The 27834-nt window shown below is 50.0% G+C and overlaps 1 protein-coding gene across 1 annotated transcript; it reads right to left on the minus strand.

The window, feature by feature from the left end:
* LOC149339393 (adenylate cyclase type 10-like) lies at window positions 1–27424 on the minus strand. Its single transcript, XM_089550465.1, has 32 exons — window positions 27313–27424; window positions 24078–24284; window positions 22585–22683; window positions 22461–22499; window positions 21840–21986; window positions 19760–19977; window positions 18765–18819; window positions 18563–18651; window positions 17373–17520; window positions 17177–17208; window positions 16936–17048; window positions 16772–16848; window positions 15640–15835; window positions 14523–14726; window positions 14144–14333; window positions 12212–12319; window positions 11049–11335; window positions 9864–10050; window positions 8692–8755; window positions 8462–8592; window positions 8126–8325; window positions 7746–7865; window positions 6817–6988; window positions 6310–6423; window positions 5071–5201; window positions 4486–4633; window positions 3912–4006; window positions 3723–3850; window positions 3431–3527; window positions 3247–3362; window positions 1996–2137; window positions 1–142 (listed from the first exon to the last, which is right to left on the minus strand). Exons 1-32 carry the CDS (start codon window positions 27350–27352, stop codon window positions 4–6), a joined length of 4233 nt encoding a protein of 1410 aa, XP_089406591.1. The 5' UTR covers window positions 27353–27424; the 3' UTR covers window positions 1–3.
* Window positions 27425–27834: the final 410 nt, after the last annotated feature.

A 27834-nucleotide genomic window follows, 5' to 3' on the forward strand; every position in this document is an offset into this window, starting at 1 on the left:
CGCCTACTTCCACTTGATCTCGGACAAGTGGCGCTGCGCCCTGCGCCCCCAGTACGAGGAGCGCCAGTGGAACGAGCGCTTGAGCTCCTTCGCCCGCCGCAGCCACTCCTTGCAGCTCTGGTCCAGGCCGCACGACGAGGTCCTGCGGGGGATACGCGCGTCACCGCAAAAAGGAGTTGCACGCTCACATCTGCACTGCCGTCACTGGATAATGTAGTAGTAGTAGTAGTATGTTTATTTGGCCATATTATATACAATATGCCCTCGAGGTGAGGCTAAAGGAGGTAGACCAAGCATGCCTCCTGACAAGGCCTACACCCCGATCACACATCATGGAAACGGGGGCCGAATGGACAAAAGATAAAAAACAATGAGCAAACATGATCACAATAGAAAATAGTTAATGATAGACAATAATAAATATCAATTAACAGTAAACAAAACATTTCATAATATGCACATTCAAAAAAAAAGCAGAACACAAATACACACTCAAAAAAAATCTAAGTATACAGAATTAGCTAAATTTAACCGGGGGGGAAAAGAATCGTCAGTTTTTTCTTGAATACAGACACAATATAACTTTCTAAAGCAATCTGAATAAGAGAATGGTGAGTGAAACTAGAAGCACTAAATATTTACCTGGGACATGAAGAGCACCGTAACGGATGGCTCCTGATTAATTTCTAGCACTGAAATTTTTAAGCTAGTTTCAACCCATAGTGTACCGCTTTGTAGCTGGGTACCCCTACCACCTATCGCCAATGCGCATGCGTACGTGGACAGTCGGGGACGTCTGCGCATGCGCTGTCGGCAGCCGGTAGTAGCGGCATATGGCATCGGTAGAGGTGCACGCTGCTCTATAACACTATTAGAAGCTCAGGGATCATGACGTCTTGCTACCGAAAACAAGTTTGCGGTCGCATTATGACAGACGCAAAACACGAAAACGCATGGCGCTGACATTTCAGAGTGCACTACGTGCCCCTAATTACATATCAGGCGCCTCATAAATGATGCGTGCGTCATAGCCCGGGTGTGGCTTTGGCAGAAAAATCCACTAGCACGAATCCCACGCAGCATTGTTGGGAGACCACCTCTATCATGTCAGTGCACGTTAAAGAACCCCAGGTGGTCGAAATTTCCGGAGCCCTTCACTACGGCGTCCCTCATATCGCGTCATAGCCCGGGTGTGGCTTTGGCAGAAAAATCCACTAGCACGAATCCCACGCAGAATTGTTGGGGGACCACCTCTATCATGTCAGTGCACGTTAAAGAACCCCAGGTGGTCGAAATTTCCGGAGCCCTCCACTACGGCGTCCCTCATATCACGTCATAGCCCGGGTGTGGCTTTGGCAGAAAAATCCACTAGCACGAATCCCACGCAGCATTGTTGGGGGACCACCTCTATCATGTCAGTGCACGTTAAAGAACCCCAGGTGGTCGAAATTTCCGGAGCCCTCCACTACGGCGTCCCTCATATCCTGAGTCGCTTTGTTAAACCCCAATAAACCAAACCTAATCCAAGAGAAATCTACTCTTCCGTCTTTCGATAAAATGTGTGGTTTTAATTCACATGGCTCCGTCCCGGTCACTTTTTGCCGTGCGTGCGTGCGTGCATGAGTGATTGAGTGAGTGAGGTGAGTGAGCGAGAGTGATTGATTGAGTGAGTGAGTGAGTGAGTGAGTGAGTGAGTGACTGAGTGAGTGAGGTGAGTGAGTGAGTGAGGTGAGTGAGTGAGAGTGAGTGAGTGAGGTGAGTGAGGTGAGTGAGGTGAGTGAGTGAGTGAGTGACTGAGTGAGTGAGGTGAGTGAGGGAGTGAGGGAGTGAGGTGAGTGAGTGAGAGTGAGTGAGGTGAGTGAGAGAGTGAGAGTGAGTGAGAGTAAGTGAGAGTGAGTGAGTGAGAGTGAGGTGAGTGGGAGAGAGTGAGCACGCATTTGGCAGCGTCAGTAGCCCCCCCCCCCCCCCCCCGCAGAAGCAGCAGTGAGCGCATACCACATGGCCATGGCCGCGGTGAGGTAGAACTCGATCTCGTTGTTGTGCGTGTACGGGGCCTTGCTGCACTGGCTGATGGCAAACTCCAGGCAGGTCTTGTAGAGCTCCTGCACGTTGTCCAGGGCCGGCACGTCGATGCCGACTGCGCCGCAAGGAGAATTAAAGCGTCACTCAATGTCTGTGGCTGCTATGCATCGATCGTGTGTCCGAAATCTGTTCTAGGAAGCAGGAAGCGGCGCCCGTGTGCTGTGCGATATCAGTGCACGTTAAAGATCCCCAGGTGGTCGAAATTATTCCGGAGACCTCCACTACGGCACCTCTTTCTCTCTTTCTTCTTTCACTCCCACCTTCCTCCCTTCCCTTACGGCGCGGTTCAGGTGTCCGCCGAGATACGTGAGACAGATACTGCGCCATTTCCTTTCCTCAAAAACCAATTTACCAAGCAGGAAGCGCGAATTCTGTCACCATGCATATGCAGTTGCGCTAGCTCGTCGGAACTCAATGCCACGCATTTACGAACAGGGGTGTATCCCGGACTCCAGTTTTATGGGGGGAAAGCTGCGGTAGGAATAAAGCCATGTTATAGAAAAAGAAAGGCGGGAGAGGTGTCGAAATCCTTCTGTTGATAATGATGAAAAGAGGAGGAAGGGGAGGATTGTGAGAATATGTACCACAAGGCTACTAACGGGGAATATAACGCTTAGAACGTCATATTTTGACATGAAAATTTTTTCCCGATGTATGCTAACTACGGTCCGCAATTCATATAGTATGCATTCTCTTTGTGTTATCTGTAGCCAGAGCGCCTCATAAAACGACGGTTATAGTTGGCGCGCGCCATCGACAAAGTGAATTAACAGTTGCCCACTACATGACCGTGCGGTCACACGCGCGTCAAATCGCGTTCTCGACCAAAAGGTGACGCATACGCTATCATGCGTAATTGGACTCCCTTCATTAGCTCGCTGCAACTTTAGGGCGCTTCGTGTGAGTAACCTATCACATCAACAACCTTAACTCAAATTAGCGTGCCACCACTGCAGTCTCCGGTAGCTCCACGGCTCCAAACCCAGCTGATAGTACTCGCTTCTTCAGAAAAACATCGCCAAATGTCACTATATAACTATTTAGACTAGCTGTTGAAATATCATCATCCTTCTCTTCAGGCAAGCAACGAAAAACACATCACATCGAAACCGACCGTCATGCACCATAATTCTCAACAGGTCTATAGGCTCTGCATGTGCTCACACTGATGGACGAGGAGCTCGGCAAGGCCGCCGTAGTAGAGGGCCATGCCCACGGTGTCCTCGGCGACCTCGGCCACGTGCCGCAGGTGACTCAGCACTTCGCGGCACTTGCTGTGACTGCATATGAAATAGGTGTCAGTGTGCTCCCAGCTGGACATCGCATACCACTGCAAGCAGCCACTCACTTCTTGCTGTACAGCAGCGTCTGAGCCAGGTACGGCAAGATCTTCAGCAGCATGGAGGTGTAGTGGACGCCGAGGGCAATGCGGAAGGCTTCGTACCCTGCGCAGCGAATTGTGCCAAGTCAAAACGTTTGTTATGCTTTCCATGTGAATGTGAAGTATATTTGCGTCAAATCACTACGCGCAATTCGAGTCCGTGCGGCCCGATTGTTTCGTGGTATTTAAGCTTTAGGCGCAGAACGCAGTCCTTGTCATCCTTGCATGGAGCTTAGTCGTCACGTGGACCTTCACTCACCGACGTCGACGGCCGAGGTGATTTCTGTGCGCAAGAAGCGCACCTCGACGATCTTGATGAGGGTGTTGAGCACGGCCACCAGGTCGCTCACCCGGGGGTGCTTGTCGACCTCCAGCGAGTGGATGCAGCTGTTAAGGGGAGGCTGGTAAGCACAAGGGCTCCGAGACACCACCGCAAGGAGACACTCACTCTTTGATGGCCGTGTCTTCGAGCTTCTTCTGCTTCTTGTACGCGATGTGGACGTAGTGGCTGCTCTCGATCACCAGCGAGATGGCTGGCATCTTCTGCGGATTGCGAGAGAAAGAAATGCACTATTTTTACACACCGCAACATTCGATGAATGAAGCATCGATATTTTTCCCGATGGCTTTTTCAGAATTAGCTTCAGTGCCTGCCTGCAGGCACTGAAGCTGCGCCGCTTGTCTTACATTCAGTTTTCAGATTTAATTGACTGCATGTGTGCAACTGAAGGCACATGCCTTGGCTGTCTCACCTAAGCTATGGCTTTAGAAGGATGTCCTTAAATTTGCCACATTTTCTCGGCATAAATAATGCACGTCTGCCATGGCAATGTCCGGAACTAGGCATATACCATTCCAGGTAATTTCTAAATTGTTACTGATAAGCAGTGTTCCGAACACCCCCTGTGTGCGAGCAGCGGATTCACAGGCGCTGTGAATATAGGAGCACCACCAGCCCACTTCTCTCTTGTTTTCTTGCTATGCCAATCTTTCGCGTTGCGTGTCACCCTAAAGTTGCGCACCTTGTAGAGCGGCGCGTTCCGGCAGGTGACCAGCTCCCAGAAGTGGCTGGACACGTCTAGGGCCACGCGTGGGTCGCGCCTGTTCAGGAACACGCGCGCCGCCGTCTGGAGGCAGAACTCCTCCTCCTCTATCTCGTCCACGCGGCAGCTGCAATATTGGTAGTCAGTAAGCAAAACCACCAAGTCCATTGCAGGACGAATGCCTCCACCATTTATCCCCAGCTACACCTGGCATGCACCACCCGAAGCTACCGTGTATGAGTGAATTTGCATATCCTTATCTCCCTACCCGACTCTCTCTGCCACCCAAGCCTGCGTTTCCCATTCTTTGAAAATCAAAACAGTTGCTTTTCTGTTTTAAGTGTCTTAAGATATACAATTAGGTAAAGTTTCCCTCCTCTATACTCTGCTGATTTTCTCTTAACATTGCCATCCCCATTTATTTTCCATGGCTTGCTGCGCTGTGCTTAGCTTCATTAGAAGCTTCTCCGCCAGCACCCAAGCTTCGGCAACATGGACGAGCAGTGGCAGCGTACATAGTTATGTTTTCATTCAGTAGAATACTGCATAACGCAGAACACGCACCACTGGACAACGCGCAGGGCGTAGTTGGAGGCGTTCTTGCGGTAGTCCTTGGGGATGTTCCTGCCCAGCCACTGGAACGCTAGCTTGATCTCCTGAAGCGACGCGTCCACATTGCCGTAGTACAGCTGGATCTGCGTGAATGGTCGATTCTTCATAAAGTAGCGAACAGCACTATCAAACTTGGCTTACACAGTGCTACGCGGGAGCGAGTGAGGATACTCTTTTTCGAGCGGCTTATGGTGGCGGTCTTTACGACGTGATAAAGGGACCCTATGTGAACGGAATTCGGCGCCATGAAAGTTCCCTGGTACATGGAACATTCCAAGCACACGTTTCATATTTCGCAGATATCGAGCCAGCTGCGGCGCTTTTAGTGTTCTAAGTCATCATCATCATTATCAGCCTTACTAGGTCCACTGCAGGGCAAATGACTTTCCCATATCTCTCCAATTAACCTTGCCCTGTGCTAGTGAGGCCCCCTAACCCGGCAAACTTCTTAATCTCATCCGCCCATCTAACTTTCTGCCACCCCTTGCTATGCTTCCATGCCCTGCTCAAGCCCATTTCTTCCTCTTAATTTCGACTAGGATGTCATTAACCTTCGTTTGTACCCTGACCCACTCTGCCCTATTTCTTCCTCTAAAGGTTCAACCTATCATTTTTCTTTCCATAGCTCGCTGCGTAGTCAACTTAAGCTGAACCCTTTTCGTTAGCCTCCAAGTTTCTGCTTCATATGTGAGTACCGGTAGGATACAGCTGTCATATACTTTTCTCTAGGGGTTGTTGGTAAACTGTCATTCATTATCTGAGAGAACCTGCCAAATGCGCTCCACCCCATCCTTATTCTAATTACTTCTCTCTCATGATCAGGATCAGCGGCCACTACCTGCCGTAAGTAGACGTATTCCCCTACCACTTCCAGTGTCTCGCTACCAATCGTAAACTGCCGTTTCCTTGCGAGACCGTTTAACGTTACTTTGGTTTTCTTCGTATTAATTTTAAGTCAACCGCTCTGCTCTGCCTCTGAAGCCATTGGTCATGCTTTCCAGTTCATCTTCTGAGTGACTTAGCAAGGTAATGTCATCGGCGAATCGCAGAATGCTAGGGCATTCTCCTTTAACTCTTATCCCCAACTGTTCCGAATCCCGATTCTATGTAGTGCGCGGCAACGACGGATACCGGCTTCATGATTTCCATGTCATGCACTGCGCCTGACAGGTCGAGTTCCCGATCACTTACTGTCGCTCTCATGCGGCTGATCGCGATGCGCTTGAGCTTCAGGTAGCGCTCGTCCACATTCTCCCAGCTGGAGGCCTTGAAGACGTTCTCGCTGCTCTCCAGGTACTCTTCGGCCTGCGGAACGCGGCGCGTGCTTACGTTTACGTATTCCATCGTTTTTCTTAACTTTGTTACTGAATTACTTCTTGTTCACTATATTTTCACTCATCATTCACCGCCTGTGTGCATGGCGCGAGCACACGAAGGGCTGCGCCTTTGAAACTCAAGGAACAGAAAGGCCCAGGAATCAGACACTTGAGGTCACTTGAAGTCACTACTGACCGAAGTATTATGCCTGAGTTCTGTTTGTTGCTGCAAAAATTTGTACATGGGGCCAAGGCCTGGTCAGGCTCTTAGCCTTTAGCCTTGGCCTCCTCTTAGACACTGTCTGAGGAACAAATAAAGAAAAAAAAAACTTTAGCCAGCAAAGACCTATACAGTTTGTGCAATTCACTGAGCAACACCTACCTTTTTGACGTCGTCGACCTCGAGTGAGCACTGAGCAGCCGACAGGAAGGCCTCGAGGGCACGACCCCGCATGCCGGACATGTAGTAGTGGTTGCCGATCTGCCCGTACGCATTCGCCTTCGTCTTGTGGCACTTGCACACGCGAAGATCGGCCTTGTCCGGAGGCGACTGCCTGCAGGCCAACAACCCGCCCACAAGGGGCCAAGGTTACGGTAATCCGGCTGTTTTCATGTACTAAGAAGTAAATTTCAGGTTCTTCTACTCTCCTTGCACCAGGGGTGCCCCGTCGGAGACGGTTGGTTCCAACTGGAAGACTGAAGCTCTTCGCACCAGGGGTGCCCCGTCAGAGACGGTCTTGTGTTCAGTTGAGACGCAGGGGTAAGGCGAACACTTCAAATTTTATGTACAGTATTTACAATAGATACAAGTTAAGGCACTAGAGACAAATTAAAACAGCAAAGGACAAACAACAAAAAGGGTGGAACTGGCTAATACTAGGGGAGGCCCCTACTCGGCGTGGCCGAAGATGCGTAGCACCTGACCTTAGCGCAGAACCCCGCTTCCGGCTCCGGGGTCCGGTTTTAAAGACCTAAAGGCCCAGCCCAGATTTCGTAGCAACCAATCATGTTACACTCCTCACATGATTGGTTTACCGAGAGCATGGCCAGCCCTCCAGCTTCCGTAGGACAAAACGCCCTTTACATTGCACAATAAAAGTGAAAAACAAAGACAAATACACTTTCGCGCCAGCACGTGCGCGAATCGGTTCCGCGGGGCGGGGGGACACCCGTACTTGCCGGCGCGTTCGCGAGCGGCCGCGTTCCAAGAAAGGAGACGCTTCGCTTTGAGCGCCCCCAGCCGCGTTCCGATGACCCCGCGTACGCTACCGATCCCTTACATAAGAGTTGAAAATCAGAGATATGCCTCACATGAGGAACTCGTCTGTAGCCGAAGAGTACACCTCGACGCTGAGGTACTCCTTGCAGAAGCGGCACTGCAACGCGTTTTCTTCGAGGCACGTGGCGATGTCCTGGTGGATCTCGGCTTTGCTGTGAGAGTAAAACGGAGCTAAACATTAATTCACATTTTGGACGGGGGTCGTACGCAACAGGTTGCTATAAGTTGAGGTCTACGCAATGCTGTCTGGATGACTATATGAACTACTTTGTTAATTTGAACAGCGTAGTCACGATTCCTGCACCTAGCCCCACAAAGCTAAGCACTTACCCATCACTACTTCAATACCACAAGAGACTTGATAATTGTTGGTTTGTGTTTATAGGTTTACAAATCGCGAGTGGAGCCGTACCTGTCGTAGGTGAGTGTGCCGTAGATTGTCTTGTGCACCGCCGCAGAGTGGAAGCGCATGAGGGAGCCGACTTGCCCGCACTGCGGGCACTCGGGGGAATCCTGCACCTTTCCTTCCAGGAGGTAGACAAACGATGTCGTCGTGTTGGCCGAACATGTCACGAAGTGCTGCTCCACCAGCTTCTTGATGGCGCCGTTGATCTGTGCCGGGCGAAGTGATGGAATCGTATAGAGCATCTGTTCCGCTATATATCCTAGAGCGCACTATTGAGGATAACAAGTGCGCGAAATAATGTCTGCACGCCGCGTAGTTGCGGAGGTAAACGCGTGTATTCACCTCAGCCGTGGTGATGGTGGGGCTGAGGAGTTTCAGCAGGGACACCTCGAAAGCTTTGCCGCACACGGATGCCTTCTTCAGGAGCACGATCTCCTGCTCGTTCAGCATCTCCATGCGCACCACGGTCAGGGCTGCGCAAAGTGGGGTGCTTGTTTTAGAGCTGTATTTCCAAAACCGCCGCTCTATATTTCTAAAACCGTCGCTCTATCAGCGCATCTTGCATGCCGTACCTTGAAGCGAGTCGGGGACCTGTACATCGTCCTTGAGTCCCTCGCCGACGACGTCACAGATCATCTGGGTAAAAATAATTATTCCATTTAGTAGGACCAGTCGCGACAGCTGTCGAGAAATTGAAGGCACGTCCAATACTTCGGCGTCAAAACTGCCAGTAAACGTGTTACGCCGCCTGCATAACTGAACTTAGCGGGCCTCGAAAGCACCGGACTTGACACAGAGGTAAGACGAACGCTATAGTCTTCAGCAAAGCGTTACTACACGCACACGTAAAATATATTAACTCTAAGTACTCGCAGGGTGCCTTGTTTCATCGAAACGCTGAAACGAAATTTGGAATTGACGCGGTTCGCATTGTACCTTACTAGCAAGGCCGAGCTCTTGAAACAGACTCTAAAGTATAACATCAAATCATGTTCCAGCAATACTTTGATTTGAGCTAGTTGGTTGTAGCATGACATGTTTACGCAAAAGGCGTACTGGCGCTAAAAAACGAAGACAACACACACAACAGGACAGGACTGGCGCACGCCGCATGGACAGGACTGGCGCCAGTCCTGTCCTGTTGTGGGTGTTGTCTTCGTTTTTTAGCGCCAGTACGCCTTTTGCGTAAACATGTCATCAAATCATGAAGCGGATAGCACGTGTTTTACGATTTTATGCATTGCTGCCTTTAGCGGAAATTGGGTCGATGTTATATGAGGCAGAACATAATGATTTATCAAATATGCGGCTTTTAATCTCCGGCACAAAGGCGCGCTTCATCTCCCGTTGCGACTGAAAATGCGCGGCAGGTGTGTTGCACCTGCCAATCAGTGGGTCGGCAGAGACGTGCTTAATTCCTCTACCACAGCACACTGAAGGAGTGTGCAGGAAGGACGCGCGTCATTTCTCTGACTCCAGAAGTCCCTAGCGCTGCATCCAAAATCTGCCCCCAAAACAAGTCGGACCGCCCGGTGAAGTAAATTTAGCTGTGCGTGGTATACCTGACTTCCAGATTTTTGCAATCCGTCCACAGAGTGCGCAAGAAGCATGTTCAAATACTCTTCAGTTTTTAATTTGTGAAAAATGCGTACCAGTGACATTTTTCGAAAGTTCAAAATACGGCAAGTCCCGCAAAGTGCTCGAAAGCGAGCTAAGGCGCACCCTGAGACGGTGGCAGACTCACATATCCTTCTCCCGGCCGATGTTCTCGCAGCTCGTGCTCGTCCTCCTTGGCCAAGGTGAACTCCCGCTTGAGGCGCGCTTCGACGACGGTGGTCGAGTTGATGTTGTGGATGAGGCCCTTCTGCTTCAGCACCTGGAGGATCTCCACCATGGCCGCGGGGTTGCCCTTGGTATACTCCTTCAGCAGGCTGTGACGCGACAGCCTCACTATCAGTGCAAGCGCTACAGTTCTGAACGCGTCGCTGAGCTCTCCCTGTTAGTTTGTTGTGCGCTCTTTGTGAGAAACCGAAAGGAACGCTTGTCACACTGTGGAGTTGTGAATCGCGTTTCAAACTTTTAAATCATGCGCGGTAGGGGTCTAGACCGGATCTGGAGAAAACGCGTCGAACAGTGTGTTTAGTGTGCAACAATGACGCGTAAAAGCAGCAGCCAGCCGTCTGGTATTTGTTCTACGCTAATTGGAATTGTAAGGACAACCCTCCACAATTATCACACGTAGATGAATACAACCTAAACAGAAAGCAAATGGGAGCAAGCTACCCTCTAGCGCAACCCGTTTTATTAAAGGGAGTGCACTAGAGAACAGCTTACACCCTTTTTACTCCCGTATAGGCGTTTCCATGCTTAGAGTGTGCCACTAGTCAACTGAATGTGCTTATTCCATTGTCGGCAGTAAAAACTGGAGGGGGCATTAAGCTCCACCTTAAGGGCATGACGTGGTAGTGCTAATGGGTTGATGCCCATACATGCGGAATTGGTCATTCTCTGCTTCGCATTCACAGATCCCTGGGAGTCCTCATTCCAATCCTGCCGCAGTGGTGCTGCCATCGGTGTGGCTTGTGTGATCTAGGGTTGCTATTCTCGAGCAACCTCACAATCCGGTAACCAGGCTGTGATGACGCCACAAAGTCGCGTGACATAGGCGGCCCACCAGCCACTTAGGTTGCTTCTCTAGGAATTTTTCGTGGAATTTTCAATCCCGGTCAAAGAAGCCGACGCCTATAAAGAATTCCGACGCTCGCGAAGACGGCTTTTCTGCGACAGCGGCTTCTTATCGCTATCGCGTTACTATGTAATAGATCTAGTGGTAACTTCTGTGCGCAATATTCCATTTCCATCGATAAATGATTCACGTTTCTTGCTAGATACGTTTTACAAACATTTAAAGTACTGCAGGACGTCGTACCGCAGAATCTGGTTGTGTATTCCCTTGATCTGCAGCCTCTGGAAGCAGAAGTCGGGAATGTATTCCTTGCTCAGAGGCTGGATCTCCACAATGAGCACGGCCTTGGCCATGATCTTCTGTATCTGGAGGGGCTGCTGGACGCGCTCCGAGTGCGGAATGGACGTCATGGCCACCACGCACGGGTACTGGCTGGTCAGCTGGCCGAACTTGTCCAGCAGCTCCCACGACAGGGTGTCCATGTAGTTGGCGTCGTCCACGGCCAGGACACACGGAGCCCTGCCACACAGCTGCGCGCCGCGGAAGGAGCTATAGAGCTGTCGCTTTTCACGGCCCGCTGGGAGCTATGAAATCGCCACGGAGGATTGATTGAGTCAGAAGAGCAAGCTCATAACGAGGACGGCCACTTTCCAACCCCATTAGTACACGAGTACCGGGTCTAATATATGAACATTGGGATGAAGCGTCCAGTTTTGAAGCAAAAAGCTTCACTACGTGGGTCAGAGCCGAGTTTCGCGTGAGCCGAACTGGTGAGTTATGCGCATGCGCGAAACCGAGTGACGTCACGCGCCGCGCAGGTGGTCGCTCCTCGCCGCTGCCGCAGCCGTCGCCGCCGCCGACTCAGTCGCCTGACCTTTCGGCGCAGCCGCGCGCTACTGCGCATTGTCTCCTCCTCCGTCTCCGTACAGGCAGTGTGTGGATGGCCGTCCAACCAAGCAATACTGAAGCTCTTCGCTTGTATATCCAGGCTTAATCAGAGCTAAGCCACTGCCTAATTTTTTGCACTGCAATAAGCAAGGACTGGCACGTAGGCATCGTCGCGTCCGTCTAGCTAAATGGCCGACAGACTCGCCGCTACAAGCACTCCAAAACTTCACTACTAACAGAGCGCAGTTGGTTGAAAAAGTAAATCGTTGCGTTTTGGGCTTGCTGCCATCTGACATTGCCCCGGCAAGGTCATAGCCATGATGACGCTGAACGGCGAAGGCGGTACATATACAGATGCGCTATTTGTGGGCTGTACTCCCACCGACATTTGTTACCAGTAGCCCATCTGCCACCGCGTTAATTTGCTCTCACTTAAATTTACTCACTGGACCCAAGCGCAAAACTCGCATTGCAGCAAGCTTACAGGCTTTGTATAAAATGTTCCGCGTGCAACATACCCACTCCGCGACCGCTATAAAGTGGTCCTTAGCCTGGGCCAAGCTCTTGTTCTGCCAGGAGACATCCGCCAGGCTGCCCGCTGTCGCCAGTTTGAGGGTCGGCGCATTCTGCAAGAAAAATCAAGAGGAAAACACACGTGAGTGTACAGAAATCCTCTAAAAGAATAAGAAAAACTCCACCCGGCGTGGTGGCTCAGTGGTTGCGACGTTCGGCTGTTAGCACGAGGTCGTGAGTTTAATCTAGAACGAGGCTGCCGCATTTAGACAGAGGCGAAATGCAGAGTCACCTGTGTGCTGTGGGATATCAGTGTACACCCTCCCACTTTTTTAACCTGAACGCGCGAGCGTCGACTGCACGGTGCAGCGGTGCACAGGCGAAGCAGAGCGGAAATTGGGAGAGGGGACGAGCATGTGCGCCGATCATGTCGCTGCAGCTATCGTCGTCTGCTTGGCTGTTCTGCTGCGTGCGAAGCAACCCCTGCGAAGCCATTTGAGGCAGGGTTTTGAGGGCGTTTGTTTCGTGTTCTGTCTGACGCGTGCATATGTCTCTGGGATGGTGCAAATGCGTAGCGTTCCAGGCACGACTCTAGACCCGTCTTGCATTTGCGGGTAGCGTCTCGAGAGCATTTGCTTTAAATAGCGAAATTAAAGCGTCAATAGCGAGGGCCCTCTTCAGTCAGTTTTTTTTAAGCAACGGTTGCCACTGGTTTCTTGGGCATTCTAGGCTGTTCCCAAATATATGCTCTTTTCAGAATCACCCACGCTACATGCAGCGGATAAAATCAATTGCTCGCAGCTTTTTGGGGCTCCAATGCATAACAGCCGATGATGGGCAGGGGTTTCTTCGCACTAATCAGAACAGCCTAGCAGACGAACCTTACTCCAGCAGCATGAATTGTGGGCGTGCTGTTGCCCTCGCAGGCGTTCTCTCCTTCTTCCGGCGCCGCAGCGCCGGGCAGTCGACGCTCGCGCGTTCAGGTTAAAAAAGTGGGAGGGTGTACATTAAAGAATTATACCCAAGGAGGTCGAAATTCAACCGGAGCCCTCTACTATGGCGTCCCGCTCAGCTTTGGGTTGCAATTATCGCTTTTTAGTTTTTCAGAAATCCCCGGACTTGTTTCGGTGTTCATTTCAGTGCGAAGTTTTCAGCGGGGTTTGTTTTTGCCAATTAATATTTTATACGGGTGAACTGCTGGTCTTTTTCGGTGGTGTAAGATGGTATTCCTGGGCGCTCAAAACTCCCTTAGTTTACCCTACAGTCTTTCATTCAGCAACAGCAGTTGATTTACCAGTTAACGTAAAATGGTCGTACTTAGAGCTTTGGTTGCAGAAGCAAGTAACGGAAGTCCAATGATATATAGAGCAGTGGGTTATGCTGTCGCTAGGTTGTTATGCTGAATTCAAGGAGTGTGTGGACATCACGTGGTCTGTGTATTACTGGCAGCATTAGAATTGCCCCAGAACCGTTGAGGTAGCCAGAACATAACATTTTTCGTAACTTTTTTTCACGGTTTCACGTCTGCGATCCTACATGTACTGCAGAAACCTACTCAAGCAACTGACTTCCCTATCGGCTAATGACGCTAAACAGGGCTTCGCCAGCGGAAGGCCAAGAAGTAGAGCTCGTCTGCCTGCAGAGGTCTTTATGTTAGCGGAGCAATGCCTCAAAACTACGTTAATCCAACGGTAGCACAGCCTCGCCACGCTTCTGCCTTCCGTACGTTGTTATTTCTCTCAGTCGACTAAGTTTAACTTCTACTCGAAAGCCAGCTAGCTTTGACGTGCATGTCAAAGACGCGACCTTTTTCATTTTTTCCCCCTTTTAGACCAAAAAGTTCAGCCCTTACTCATTCTCAACGTGTTGCTTCGATACCTTAAACCACACACGCCAATGCTAGGCGAGCGCCGCGACTGCCCTGGTTTGCCATTCACCTTGAGCCGTATGATGCCTTTGTTTATGACAAGCGGCGTGGAGGAGTCGCTCCCGAGTATGTCGTCCAAGATGGTGTTGTTCTCTTGCTGCGGGTTCAGTCCGTAGCTGTCCAGCAGCCGGCTGAGCAGGAAGCACACCGAGCTGAACGGGTTCCGCATCGTGCGCACACTGGCGTGACAGGTGCCCGTCCTGCGAGCACATCACTCTTTTTTTTTTAATGAATAAGGCCTGCGCAGTGACTTCCGAAGCAACCCTAACACAGCACATGACACGTACGTTCAGTCAAGGCAACCCCAGAGAACAAAATGTTTGCGCTAAACACCACAACAGAGACGGCAACCGAGCGATAACAAACGGCGCCCAGCATCGCTGCCTCACTTGAATCCCTTCTTGATGGCGAGCTTGACGGTCACTGCGAGCAGGTGGCTCTTGCCGCAGCCGGTCTCCCCTCGCAGCAGCAGCATGTGCTTGGGCATGCGCCGCTTGGTGAGGAAGTCCGTGAGGAAGCTGTCGGCCACCTCTCTCTCGTGGATCATGCCCATCATGACGTCTGGAAACTCGGCGATCTCGTCCATCACCTCCCTGCAGACCAGGGATAAGACTGTATTGCGTCTGTGGCAACACACTGGACACGCGTAGTTGCGCCTTGCGAAAAGAGTCAGTCGATTGCAAGGAAAAATACATAGTACTGAATGGAAAGTGTTCGTCTCTTAACATTCAACCAGAAAAGCGTCACTTTCAATTGCGAACATTAGGCATGCTGCTCAGTGCTCTTGCCCGTTCATCAGTGAAAAGCCTCCGCTCCACAAAGGGGCTGACAATAATGATTTCGACAGGTTGCATATATTCGGTGCCCACTGGTCGGTTATCAGTCATGTGCAGTGTATTTAAATATCATATTCTTTTTCTGTCGTAAAGTGAAAAAAAAAAGATCAGAGAACAGACGACAGCAAACTTTAGAAACAAGACGTCACCACTAACTGCAAACTAGTGCGTGGTTCTCGTCTCGCCCCATCTCATAGCGCTGCATGTCATCCCACCCAGCCTAATGCATCTATCTTTAGAAAACAGTGTAACGTTGACAGCCTTGTTGAACGCTAGTACAATGCTCTTTTGGCAGACGTCCACGTTACGTACTCTATTGCAGAAAAGCCACTTGATGTACGTGCCACGAACATTTCCCTTTTCTTCTTGAAGTCGAGCGAACAGTTTGTTAGTCGAGATAAAGCTGCCATTTAAAATTGTTAAAATTCATGATCTCGCAGTGGCGGCCACCAGCGATGGAAGATCTCGCGGGTGCTCACACATTCTGAGCGCCACATTCAGTGGCCAAGCAGCACAAATCGCGGAATGAACAAAGCATGATCGGAGAAACGCCATTCTGAGTGGGGCAGAGTTTTTTCACACATAGCAGTCTAGGGACAATCTTAGCAGAGGCGAATTTCAGCACAGTGCGGCGTCGACTAAGGGGGTGGAGCTTAGAAGTGTTACTCACTCCTCGGTGGTGATCTTGACCTGGAAGACGCGGCCCATATGCTCGATACCCTTGAGCTTTCGCCACTCGAGCTCCTTGAAGTTGTTGGGCCCCATGAGGAGCACCGAGCGCTGATAGGTGTCCTCGTCGCACACCATCAGATAGTCCGAGTACTTGCTCATCAGCCGAGCGGCCAAGTTCACCTTACGGCCGATGACTGCAAGCAGGGAGGGCACGCGATACTTACTCAGCATGCCCGCCTCCCTCCCTCTACACACTCTAAACATAAAGGAGCAAAAAGGAAATAATCTGTCCTCCCTTTTATAAAATGGAGTGCGCCAGAGGACAGCTCTCTTTTCACTCCCATATAGGCATATGCGCGTTTAAAGTGGAAATAATTATCTAGGCAATTTCTTCTGGGTTACGACATCATTATCAAGGTATGTCGTAGCTAAAAACTTCTACGTTTCCCGCTGCCCATGGTGGACAAGCTTATCAAAAAAGGCCGGGTGAGCAGGGAACTTTCGAGATTGTGCCCTGTGCGTGGACATGCGATACAGAGGAGCGTGAAAGTGGGCTCTCTTATTGGGTGGGAATAGGATAGCAAATAGCATGTGATAAGGGGATCCCCAAAATACTTTACATTTTTTTCTGCATTTGTTATTTTATTTAAAGACCCGCCGCGGTGGCTCAGTGGCTTTGGCATTCGGCTACTGATTCTAAGGTCGTGGTATCGAATTCAGATGTATTGCAATTCGATGTAAGCGAAATGCGAAAACGCCCCGGGTTCTGTGCGATATGGGCGCATGTTAAAGAACCCCAGGTGGTATAAATTAATCTGGAGCCCTCCACTCTGACGTCCCTCGTAGCCCATGTGTAAAACCCACACATCAATACCTATTTCATTAACAGCCCCTTGTCTGCAAAGAGTATTAGCCTTGCCTTTGTCACCTCACTAGAAAGTATTTTAATTTTGACCAGGAATACAGGTACATGGCAGTGACGACCTCTCCATGCATAAATCTCGTCTGCTTCGTTATTCGTTGGCGGCATGTGATATGTTAATGAAAGCCTGCAGTGGTGACCACGTACGCACGAGAGGCGCGCACATTGGCAACGCACACAACGCCACTCTACAGCTAACATGGCGCACCTGTGTACTCTTGGCGAAGCGGGTGTCCAATGATTCCGCAGAATGTCATGCCTGAGGTGATCCCGGCCGTCACCTTGCTGCAGGAGAGAGTTGTTTTACGTCGTGCTCGCCGTCGGCCTAAGGTTGCATCTCGAAGTGACGCAATACGAGCGAGACATACTCACATGTTCATGGCGCTGACCTCGTGCACCAGCTTGTTGCAGCACATTAGTGCGTTGCATGTCTCGTTTTTGCCCTTGTATCCGGGCAGGCCGAACACGGCCAGGAAGGAGCAGCCCTGCGGGAAAGATGCACGACACAATGCTTCGATGGCAGCACAGTTGCTGTCAACGATCGAGGTGTGGAGAGCAACGACAACCAATGGGTGAAGTGCACGCCTTTGGCCACAGGGGCGAGTGAGCTTACTTTATCGAATGTGATGACCTTGTTGAGGACACCTAGCGTATAGGCAAAAGTGAAAGCATCGTATGAACAACTTGCTTTTGACGAAAGTTACAGTGACCAGACTGGGTTTCTGAGCCGTGTACCCTTTCGGCACACTGTTATATTTGTATGCAACAACTTAAGTAAGCGCGTTGTAGGTCGCCTTGTTTGCACCTACCGTCCGTCTCCTTGAGAGCGGCGCTGACGATTCTGTACAGCGCGGAGAGTGTGGGCAGGTCGATGTCGATGAAGTCTGGCATGCAGACAAACACGATGGTCACGTGCCTCATCTCGGACAGGAAGATGAGTTCCTCCTGGGTCTTGATCTGAAATTAAGAAGTGACACACCAAACTTATTTTGCAAGTGCATTGGTGTGCGTGTAGCTGAGAATGAGCGAGTACGTCTACCACGCAAAATTTGCGAATATTTGCATTTTTTTTTTTTTGCGCCAGAAGTCAAGAATTATGTTAAAAGGAAAGGCCTCCTCTACAAATGAAAGGAAGGAGTAAACATTGCACTATATGTACCGGTCCTACCTGTGGCGTTGTCCTACTGTTTACTATCTGCGCAAATTTTGATCGCAATCAAGAAACAGGATGCTTCAGGAGAGGCGAGTTTGTTTGCTCACAAGGCTCTGTGATGGTGCAGGGCAGCAGCCCAGGCAGGGAGACGTTACATCACAGCTAAAACATTTCCTTCCTTTAGCCCGTTTACGTCGACTGCAGGACAAAGGCCTCGCCCATTGATCCCATCTGCCAATCTGACAAACAGCCGTGTCCTAAAGGTTTTCCTTCCATTAGAGTCTGCTCTGTTACCTTAACGGACCATCGAATACCCTACATTGCATATCACACCAATGTCCATTTCATTAAAGCAACTTCGTTTTCTTTTATGTTACGACGTTTGTAATAAGGTCCTTTGTTTCCTGAGCGAACTTTCCAGTACCCTACATATCTTCCCCACGTCTTACTTCAACCGTTCGGCTCGTGGTCATAGTGGTAAGGTTGTGATTCACCGCCTCTATGCGATAGTCGTCTCCCTCAGTCAAAGCGGAATATATGTTGTCTAGCGAAGCCCTGAACTGCTGCGCTTTTGCCCTTACTGCTAATTCATTTATTTGTTTCTTCCGGACTACTTTTCTCCGCTGGCTTCTCAAGGCTAAGCAAGTTATAGATCTCACTGTCCTATGGTCGCTACCCCAGGCTTTGCCTAACACCTCGACATCAGGTGAAATTCGTTTCATTTTAGCCTCCTCATTAGGCATTTTAAATGCCCAGTTCCTTTCTCGTGCAGATTACTCGCCGGTTCTTATTACAGGCACTACACAGCGAAAGCACGGCATAGCCCACGTAAAACGGGACACTTACGTTGACGACCACGGGCGAGATGAAGCGCTTCAGAAGAGGCGCGTCTTCGAAGTTGAGCGCGTAGAGGGCGGGCCGCACACCGGTGAAGGCTGCAAGAGTGGGGCAGAGTAAGACGCTTCGCCTCTTCCGAAGCCCCCAGTATAATCTGCCCCCTTCCTTGTTTCCCGTTTGGGTGCTCGGCTGTAGCGTACAGTCTCCTTACCGCTTGTGAAGGCCATTCTGTCTTCCTCCGTGACGCCAGGATCAAAGCACAATACCTGTCATCGATAAACCAAATGTGCTTGTCTCTTGCGTATGAACGAGTTTGCGATTACATTTATTTATGTTCGGGAGGTACCACACAGGCAACTAAGGACACTGTGGCAAAGAGTTGCCACACAATTTTTTTTTTTCGAGTCGTGGTTTCATTAGGTACTTAGTATGTTCGAACATGTAGTCCCGTGAGAATGCAGCCACTGCGTTCAAGGAATGACGAGATTATTATTAATTCGTGCAGAACCCAAAAAAACCCCGCAACAATTTAAACAAGGTATAATTATCCACAAGATGGGAGGGAAGAATGAACCGGCCTAAGCATGTCGAATGTCTTTTTTTCAGGTTACGCAGTCGCTGTTCTCCCATCGACTTACACGAATATTCACGAACATGAAACACCTACCCAAGAGACAGTTGACCACCGCCAGTCCTGACAATGGTTTCTGACGTGGAACCCACAGTACGTTACAAATCCAACAGCTAGTTCCTCAGGCGCCAGTGAACCGATATTTTTTAGGTTAAAAGGCGCGTTAATGAATTAGTGAGGCCATTTATAAGACGAGCAAAATAATGAACTACCTCCGTCGATGAGCTTGGTCCCGCAACTAAGTTCCGCAGGGAGAACAGAGCAAAGAATGAAAATAGTTAGCAAGTTCCACACAACTGCGGGCTCATGACATCTCTAAATAACCCGTTGAGACCATAGCTTGTTCGCCTTACTTCTTTAAAAGGGCCTCCAGAAAGAAAAAGTGTGCTAGAGGCTAGGCTGCATCGCCGTTCAATACAAAACTGTTTCAACCACTCCTATTCGCCTGAAAGAGCCAGAATCAGTATTTAATGAGAACAATAGTTGGATGGAGTTGCCCTGTGTGTCCCTTAAGTTTCGTTCACTGGTACCTACACAGAGCATCAGGTGACACGTGAATAATTAAGCCCGCGTACCTTGACCATGTCCTCGGGCAGTGCGGTGTACGTGTACCGGGTGTGGATGCCCTTGCTCTCGAGGTAGCGCCAGGCCTCGGTGGTGAGGATGGTGTCGCCGGCCGTACAGAGCATCTCGGCGTTGCGCACGTACTCCACCACCGTGCCGCTGGCCGAGTAGTGGACGGAGTCGTACTCGTCGTTGAAGAAGTGGTACTCGAGCAGCCCCGTCGCGATCCCTGCGGGACGAAGGATGGTGAACCGGAAGCCACGGGACGGGCGTCGTTGGCCACGCGGAAACGGAAGCATCGAGACTGCATCATATACGCGTATACCTTGAAAACCAAACATTATATTACCACGGATCGGGGAGACAGTGGAAAGCAGGAGCCTCAAGGCGAGTTGCAGTTTGCGCGAAGCGAAGAGGTCCAGAGATTAATATTGAAGTAAGCGGACAGATATTAACTTGAACACACTCATAGACGAAATGGAAACGTGAAACGGTCACCACTGACCCCCTCTCGCGAACATTTTGAAGCGAAAAGCTTCACTAGGCTAGTCAACACCGCGCTTCGCGTGAGCCACACTACAGATTTGACACTTCTGCGCATGCGCGAAACCAAGTGACGTCACGCACGGCGCAGACACTCGCCATGGAAGGAGAAGAAGAAGCAACAGTCGGACGGTGCAGAAACAAGCAGAAGTGCCAGTGCGACCAAGGTCTTCACGGCAGGCTTTCTGAACAATCCGTTCGGCTACGTGTGTGACGTTTGTGAAAGACTATGACATTTGCGGGATCTTAAGCCGGTAAGTGATGCCATGCGGCAGACATTGAGCTTAGCATCTTCTCAGTTGAGTGAAACCGTGGGTAGCGTGTGTGCCTCACGTAGGGCATTTTTAGTCAAGAGAAAGAACATATGTTCAGCGTTTGACCTTTCGCCGCAGCCGTGCGCAGTGCGCATTTGAAAGGAGAGGTATAAAAGGCAAGGTGCTTGCCCATAGGAAGGAGAAGAAGAAGCAACAGTCGGACGGCGCAGAAACACCGATCCAGAAGTGGCAGCTTGAGAGAGAGAGAGAGAGAGAGAGAGAGAGAGAGAAAAGGACGGAAAGGCAGGGAGGTTAACCAGGCGATGCCCAGTTGGCTACCCTACACTTGGGGAGGGGAACAAGGGGGAAAAAAAGGAAAAAGAGCGGCAAGGAAATGAGTCTTCTAAGTGACCAGCGACCACTATGTCTCAGGGACAGAGGGCGTGCACTGAAAACTTAAAAACTTAAAGATTATAGGCGGGAATGCAACCCCGAGTCCCTTAGGAAATTCAGGAGCGCTTTCTAGTTGGCTGAAAAGCAGCGAGAGCTTTTTCGCTTCGAGATACGCGGCTTAACCTTAGCTAAGTCACAGTTTTCGCAACGCAGACGCAGCCCTGAGTTAGTATGATAAAAGTGTTTCTTGGTCAGGTGGACTATTCAGTGGCTGAATGAAGATCAAAATCACGCCCCTTCGGGGAAGTCTCGCGCTGCTGTGAACGCGCCGTTAAGTTATTTTGTTCACGGTACACAGCTCCGACGCCAACTTCTAGAGGAAGCAGGATGCAGCGGCTCATGTAGCGTCACTCAAAGGTACGCAAACGCGTCAAAGCCATGTCAATGTCGCTGCAACAATGGCTTCAAAAGCGCGGAATTCACTAAGGCAAGAATGTTCTTAGAAGCGCTAGGCACACTACAAAATTGCATGGGTAAATGCGCCAAATATCCGCATCTACACTCTAAACTCGAATACACCTATATGAGAGTAAAAAAGGCGTGAGGTTTCCTTTGGTACATTCCTTTTACAAAAGGGCGTGCGCTAGAGGAAAGTTTACTGCCTTTTTACTCCTTTCTGTATAGAGTATCTGTATAGAGTAAAGGAACAATGTTTCAGCAGTTTCTATCCGCCATGCTAGTGATCTAAGGATGCTATTGATTCTCCATGCTAGTGGTCCTCGGGGAGAAAGGAGAGCTGTGAGTAGGTCACGAGATTAGAGTCCATATGAAATACCCACAGCTTCAAACTTTCTGCGAATTATTGCCCAACACCACAACAGCCGAACGCTCGCTCGCTCACCGATTTTCACGCGCAGGGTAACCCCGATGCAGGTGGGCCACTCGCCGTAGTTTTTCTGGATGTTAAGGCTGCAGTCCACCACTGTCTGGATGGTCTCGGCCAGTGTGCTGTCGTCGTCAACCTTCCAGATGCAGAACAGGGCGTCGCCTGCCAAATGCGCGACAAGCGCCGGACAAACGCCAGAACTCTGTATGCGTCAAAAGGGTTCGGGTCACATTTTTATTTTCAAACACAGGACACAAGGAAACCCTGAACTGTGTGAATTCAGAATCACGAATTACTGCGGCATTCTAGATGCATATGCATATTGTATTTTGTGAGAGCGTGGAGAACGCACGCATCTCACAGAACGTACAGTCTTTGTCAAAAGCAACCAGCCTGCATGGTTTGATTCTAGCTTCTGTAGTGGAGCCCTTCTGACTTTCCTAAAGGTCAAAAGTGGTTGGAAGATAAGACCGTCAGTCCTTATCTTTAACAACTATTTTAGCTCCAGGGAAGCTGTAAGGGCTCCACTGTACGAGCTAGAAGCAAACCATGCAGCCTGGTTTCTTTTGACAAAGACTGTACAACCGATTCTACACTGGTTCTACAGATGAACAAAGACGAGAGTATTCGTCTTACCGGCAAACTTGAAAATGTCTCCTCCGGCAGAGAAAATATCTGCGCAAAAGCAACCGCGGGAGTAGGTGAATATTGGAATGCAACTTGACGTGTAAAGAAAATAATCAGACGACACTGTACGTACGTTGAATGATGTGCCCAAAGAAGTGGTTTAGTGTCCTTGTTAACGCCTCAATGCCGAGAGCGCCAGTGAGGGAGTACGTCTCGGTCAGCGCGGTGAACCCTGGACGCATGGATAACACAGCAGCGAAACGTAAGGACATGCGCTAGGCAGCTTAAACACGCAGACATTGCTTTGTTTAGTTCAGGACGGAGCGCATAAATAGTGCGAAGCTGTGTACGCAAAGTAGAGCACGTCTGAATCGTACGAATGGTGCGTTAAAGTTTCGCTCTGCATGTCAAACCAAAACTTTGCGAGACGATTACCATCGAGCCACTTATGCTGCTTACAGTTTGCAGTTAATTCAGCCTTTGTAAGTGTACAGGCCAGAGGATTTGCTCCAGTACTACGATGTGAGGCGCGCTCGCAAAATTGCTAACCTCTATGCAGCTCTATAGAAGACGGTAAGAAGAGCCATGCTTCAAGGCTGAGAAACAAATTTGGTTGCCTGTATGTTTCTGGTAGAGGTTGTGCATTCAGAATTGAGAATGGCTGCAGTAGTTTCGTAGTTATGCAATCTTTTTTTGCAGCAGCGTATCTGCGTTCTCACCGCCTCAAGCTTACGGTGCAGAGGCAGAGAGCAGAGGCAAGCAGGGAGGAGTATCAAGCAAAAGCACACCAAGGGATGAAGGAGCAGATTATCTGCCGCTGTAGCAGTCACTGGGTTCAGAGAGCAGTATGTCACGTGAACGTGGAACGGAGTGGATTCCAAGAGAAAGCAAACGTAGCAGGGGACGGCAGAAAGTTAGGTGGGCGGATGGGATTAAGAAATTTGCAGGAATATGGTGGCCGCGGCTGGCGAAGGACAGGGTTAATTGGAGAGACATGGGAGAGGCCTTTGCCCTGCAGCGGGCGTAGTCAGGCTGATGATGATAATGATGATGTCACGTGACCACGTGTGTTTCCCCATCAATCTTTGCGTGCCTGCTAGCTACGTGAGCATCAACCCCATTTTCCTGAACCGCGGCTGCCGGAGTTTGCGGTTGTACACCGATACTCCGATGCTTTGGCGTTTGTACATTTCTCCAGGGACCCAGAAAAAGCAAATAGGCCAGGGCATGAAATAGAATTCGAGGTGCCAAACTTATCTTAATGCCCAACTGCGGGCCGATCATTCTTTGATGCCACCATTTGCTGTGTGCAGAAAAAAATATCAAGACAGCGAGGATATGACACTTTAATGTCACGTAACTTCCTCCGACCTCTGCTTTTTACGAGAGAACAGCCTCGACCGCTTAATTCGACTTCTCCCGGTGCAGCGAGACCCCTCTTATTCTGCCACTGGATGAAAGTACAGTTGCACCCACTACTCTTCGCCGGCTGGAAGGCTCATGCTCGCCCACTGGAATAAGCTATTAGACAGAAGACTAAATATGTGCTTGATTTCGTGCTCAACCACCCAATGTAAGGGCTACTTTGGAAAACCGTGTGTCCGTGCTGTGCGCGCATGCACTCACCCGAGATGTCGGCGAACAGGACGACCGTGAGAGCCATCTTGGCGAAGGGCAGCTTGGAGAAGGCGCGGTCGTGCACCACCTCGAGGCAGATGTCAGGCAGAAAGGTGCCGTTGAGCAGAGTGCCGCTCACCGTCTCCGATACCACAGGCATCAGGTTGAGCAGACAGCGGGAGGCCGTCTTGTGGTCGCAGGGGACGGCCTGCTCGGCTGCGCACGCAGACAGAGGATGCACCCCTCTTATTGTGTGCCTGCTGTGCTGTTCTGTGCCACATTTTATATTGGACTTATTGCACTAAAACACAATGTACGGTCCAACTTTATATGGAAGGCGTAGTTTTATTTCACGACTGTCGTTTATGCATGCGTTACAAACTCACTTGCGCGTCCCCACATAAAGTATTTCTAGAGGTGCATGTCTCAACAGTAGTATTCTCACGAAGTAGGAAAAACAGTACTAGCTTTTTAGTATAAACCGAACGTTCTTCATAAAATTGGAGTACGCTGTCGGTGGAGCCGTACCTTCGTAATACTAGCTGCTCAAACAATGACAATTACATTTACAAGTACAAGAATTGTTTTTCAATCCCACTGAAACGAATAGGAGTAGAGTGGCCTCTAAAGGAAAGCTATATGTTCACACACAATGAGTAGAATAATTGTGTGTGTGTGTGTGTGTGGGGGGGGGGGGGGTTGCTAGCAAGCATTGTCTTCGTTAGATCGTTCTATCGCTTACATGGCAGGTACGAGGCGTGTCCGGAAAGAATACACCGCGCGCCATCCTGAGAGTTACAAAGCTTGCCGAGAGATGGGAGCACTGCTGCACACTTTGGGCCTTAAAGGGCCACTGACCAGGGTCCGGACATTTTTGAAAAACAAGCCCACTGCATAGATGAGGCATCGAAGATAACCTCTGCAAAATACTAGAGCCATGCGCGCCCCGAAAAGCTGCGAAAATTCAAATCAAAGCCCGTTCGTTCTTTCCTTCCTTCAAAAACGGGCCCCGCCCACTACTCTGCACCCCGCTGACGTCAAGGGTGGCTACTTTCGCTAAAGGCACTCCATTGGTGCATCGTTCTGACTGACGGGAGAAGGTTGGGCGTAGCCTTGGCGTCGCGTCGTCTGCACAAGGCTTTCCGCAGCGCCTTCTGTTCTGGCTCATGCCTCCAAACCCGCATGAAGGAAAAAAAAAAAAAACTGCGGAGGGAGCGTGCGGCGACAGCCTTGAACCCTTCCCATAAAAAGTAAAAAATAGTAAAACTGAGGGAGTTGGTTCGCCCCCCCTCCCCCCCCCCCGCCGTGATCACGTCACGAGAAGCTCTGCGTGGGCGCTCCCTTCTCAGTTTCTTTTCTTCTATGCGAGCCCCCCCAAAACAAGGTTTTAATTAGTAGTGCAGCAGAGCCTTTCCCTCGCTCGTCCACTTGAGCGCTCCGCATAGACACCGCTTATCCTCCATGCATCTTGCGTACGCCCTGACTCCAATGAACGACATGGGCTTCGGAGCGGAGAAAAGACACAAACACACAGAACACAAACACACATGAAGAAAAGCAAACGGGCGGTTGCCGGGTCCGCACTTCGCCGTGTGTTTCGAACAGAAACGACTTCCGCCCATCCGCTCGTGAAACGGTGGGGAGGCCTAAAAAAAAAAATGAAAAGGTGGCTCGCTAACTGGGAATGACAAACAGATGTATGAAAGGGTGCGCTCGCTAACAAGTCTAGGTGGTCGAGCCGATCGCGCCTCTCGATCGTTCAGTGTGCGGAGAAAATGCGACGACGCTGTTTCAGCCCCAGCAGCAAAAACCAAGAAAAGAATTCTATTGAAGGCGGGGCCATGACGTAGCCCCGTGACGCACTCCACAGACACCACGCCTCCGGCTTACATCGGAGAAGGAAGGGGTGATTTTGCCTTGCCGAGCCTACTCGACGAGGAGCGGGAGAGAAGAATTTCGAGGAGGGAATGGAAGGAGAGGAGGCTCGCTGAAAGAGAGGTAGAGAGTGTCTGCTGAGCTGGGGTGGTCCGTGGCCCTTTAAGCTTCTCTGTCCCTTCCGATTTCCGGTTTACAGTTCTCATCCAGCGTGCGGTTGAGTAGCACACTTTACAAATATCTGCGCTGATCCTGACTCCCGCCAAATGTGGGGTGCAATCCTTGAAGAGCCTTCTGAATGCAAGCAAGAGGCGGATCACCAGTGGCCATTCACAGTCTGACCTGTGCTGTTTATAATGAAGTTAAGAATCGACAGAATGTGGTGAGGTTGTGCCGTGAATTCTTGCAAGGCAAAGCCGATGTTCACGAAGAAAAAACGGGTGGGAGCCCGTCTGTTGTCACTCATGACATTTGCAAAATCGAAGATTGAATTCGTTCGAATAGGCGGGTAACGATGGCGCACATATTCCATGAACTCGAACTTAATGCCACCATGCACAATAATTAAATCCGTTGCATTTTTCCCATTTTCAAGATGAACATCCAGAAGTAGCCCAGCTTGCCGCTCTATTTAAGAAACTGTGGAACAGTTACGACAGTGCATTCAAAGCAAACGGAAGGGACTGTTGATATGTGGCGGACGCCTGCTTCATGCCAACGCCTGGGTCCATACTGAGCACGCCAACGCCTCGCTTCTGACAAGATTCAAGTGAAAGATTTCGGAGCATGCCCAGCATAGCCCGGACCTGGGGCCCAGTGACCTCCACCCGTTTGTTCATCTGAAGAAATATCTCGCTGGAAAACAATTCGCTGATAACAATAACAAGAGTCATGACATAGTTTAGTTTAGACGGCAGGCGGGAGACTCCTATGACCGCGGCATCCAGAAGCTGATACACAAGCTAAAAAACGTTTTAATGACAGCGGCAAATATGCGGAAAAATGACAAAAAAAGCAAAATGATAACTTCTGAGTGAAAGTTTTACGGTGTAAAAATTTTCCACAGCCTAGAAGTAAATGCTGCTGCAGATGCAAGACGCTCTTGTGGTTCCTATACTCGTTATTTATCAGCTAACCACACTAATATGAGAACCCGCTGCACAAAAAAAAACACGGTTAAGTACTGTTACAACTACCCACACTTCAATGCGAATAGACATATCGAATGCGATACTCTGCTGTTGGCAGAAAAGCAATGAGGCAAGCCGAGCCACAATTGGACTGTAGGGCGAGATCAGTGGCGTATGGTGATGTCAGAGGCTGACAACGTCACATCAGTATGGAAACAAAGAGGTGGTCGGGAACTTACGTTCATCCTTCTTTTCTTCCTTCTGAAGTAGGTTCTTCATGCTGGCTTCTGAAAACGAAAGCTTATCAGTACCCCACTCAATGAGCGAAGCATGCTCGCCGGTTGATATGTCGAGCAAAGACTGAAAGCTCCCCTCGCATAACCCGCAAGCAATGCCGTCTCCAAACCGCTTCTAAGGTTTTACGCCTGGTGCACACACACACACTAGTCTGTCATCGCAGCTGACAGGAGACACCAAAAAAAGTGACGAATGCGCGAAAACTCGACATAAGCAAGCGTTAAATACGACTCTCCACATGACATTAGTAAAAACCAGAAAACATGCGCAGCCTTTCTTTTCCTCGCGCACGTTTTCCGGCCCGACGGTAAGATTAGCAGACACTAAAGCCTCGGAAGCAAACATCTGGTCCTGCGTTTCGACATGCTGTGTTATGCTGTCAGCGCGGTGATGTCCTTACCAGCCTGTTAGCTGCGGCTCCCGAGAGCCCAAGGCGCGACTCGGAGGAGCTGGCTAAAGTAGCA

This window comes from Amblyomma mixtum, chromosome 6, assembly GCF_055824585.1.
Source record: "Amblyomma mixtum isolate Tamu chromosome 6, ASM5582458v1, whole genome shotgun sequence".
Lineage (NCBI taxonomy): Eukaryota > Metazoa > Arthropoda > Arachnida > Ixodida > Ixodidae > Amblyomma > Amblyomma mixtum.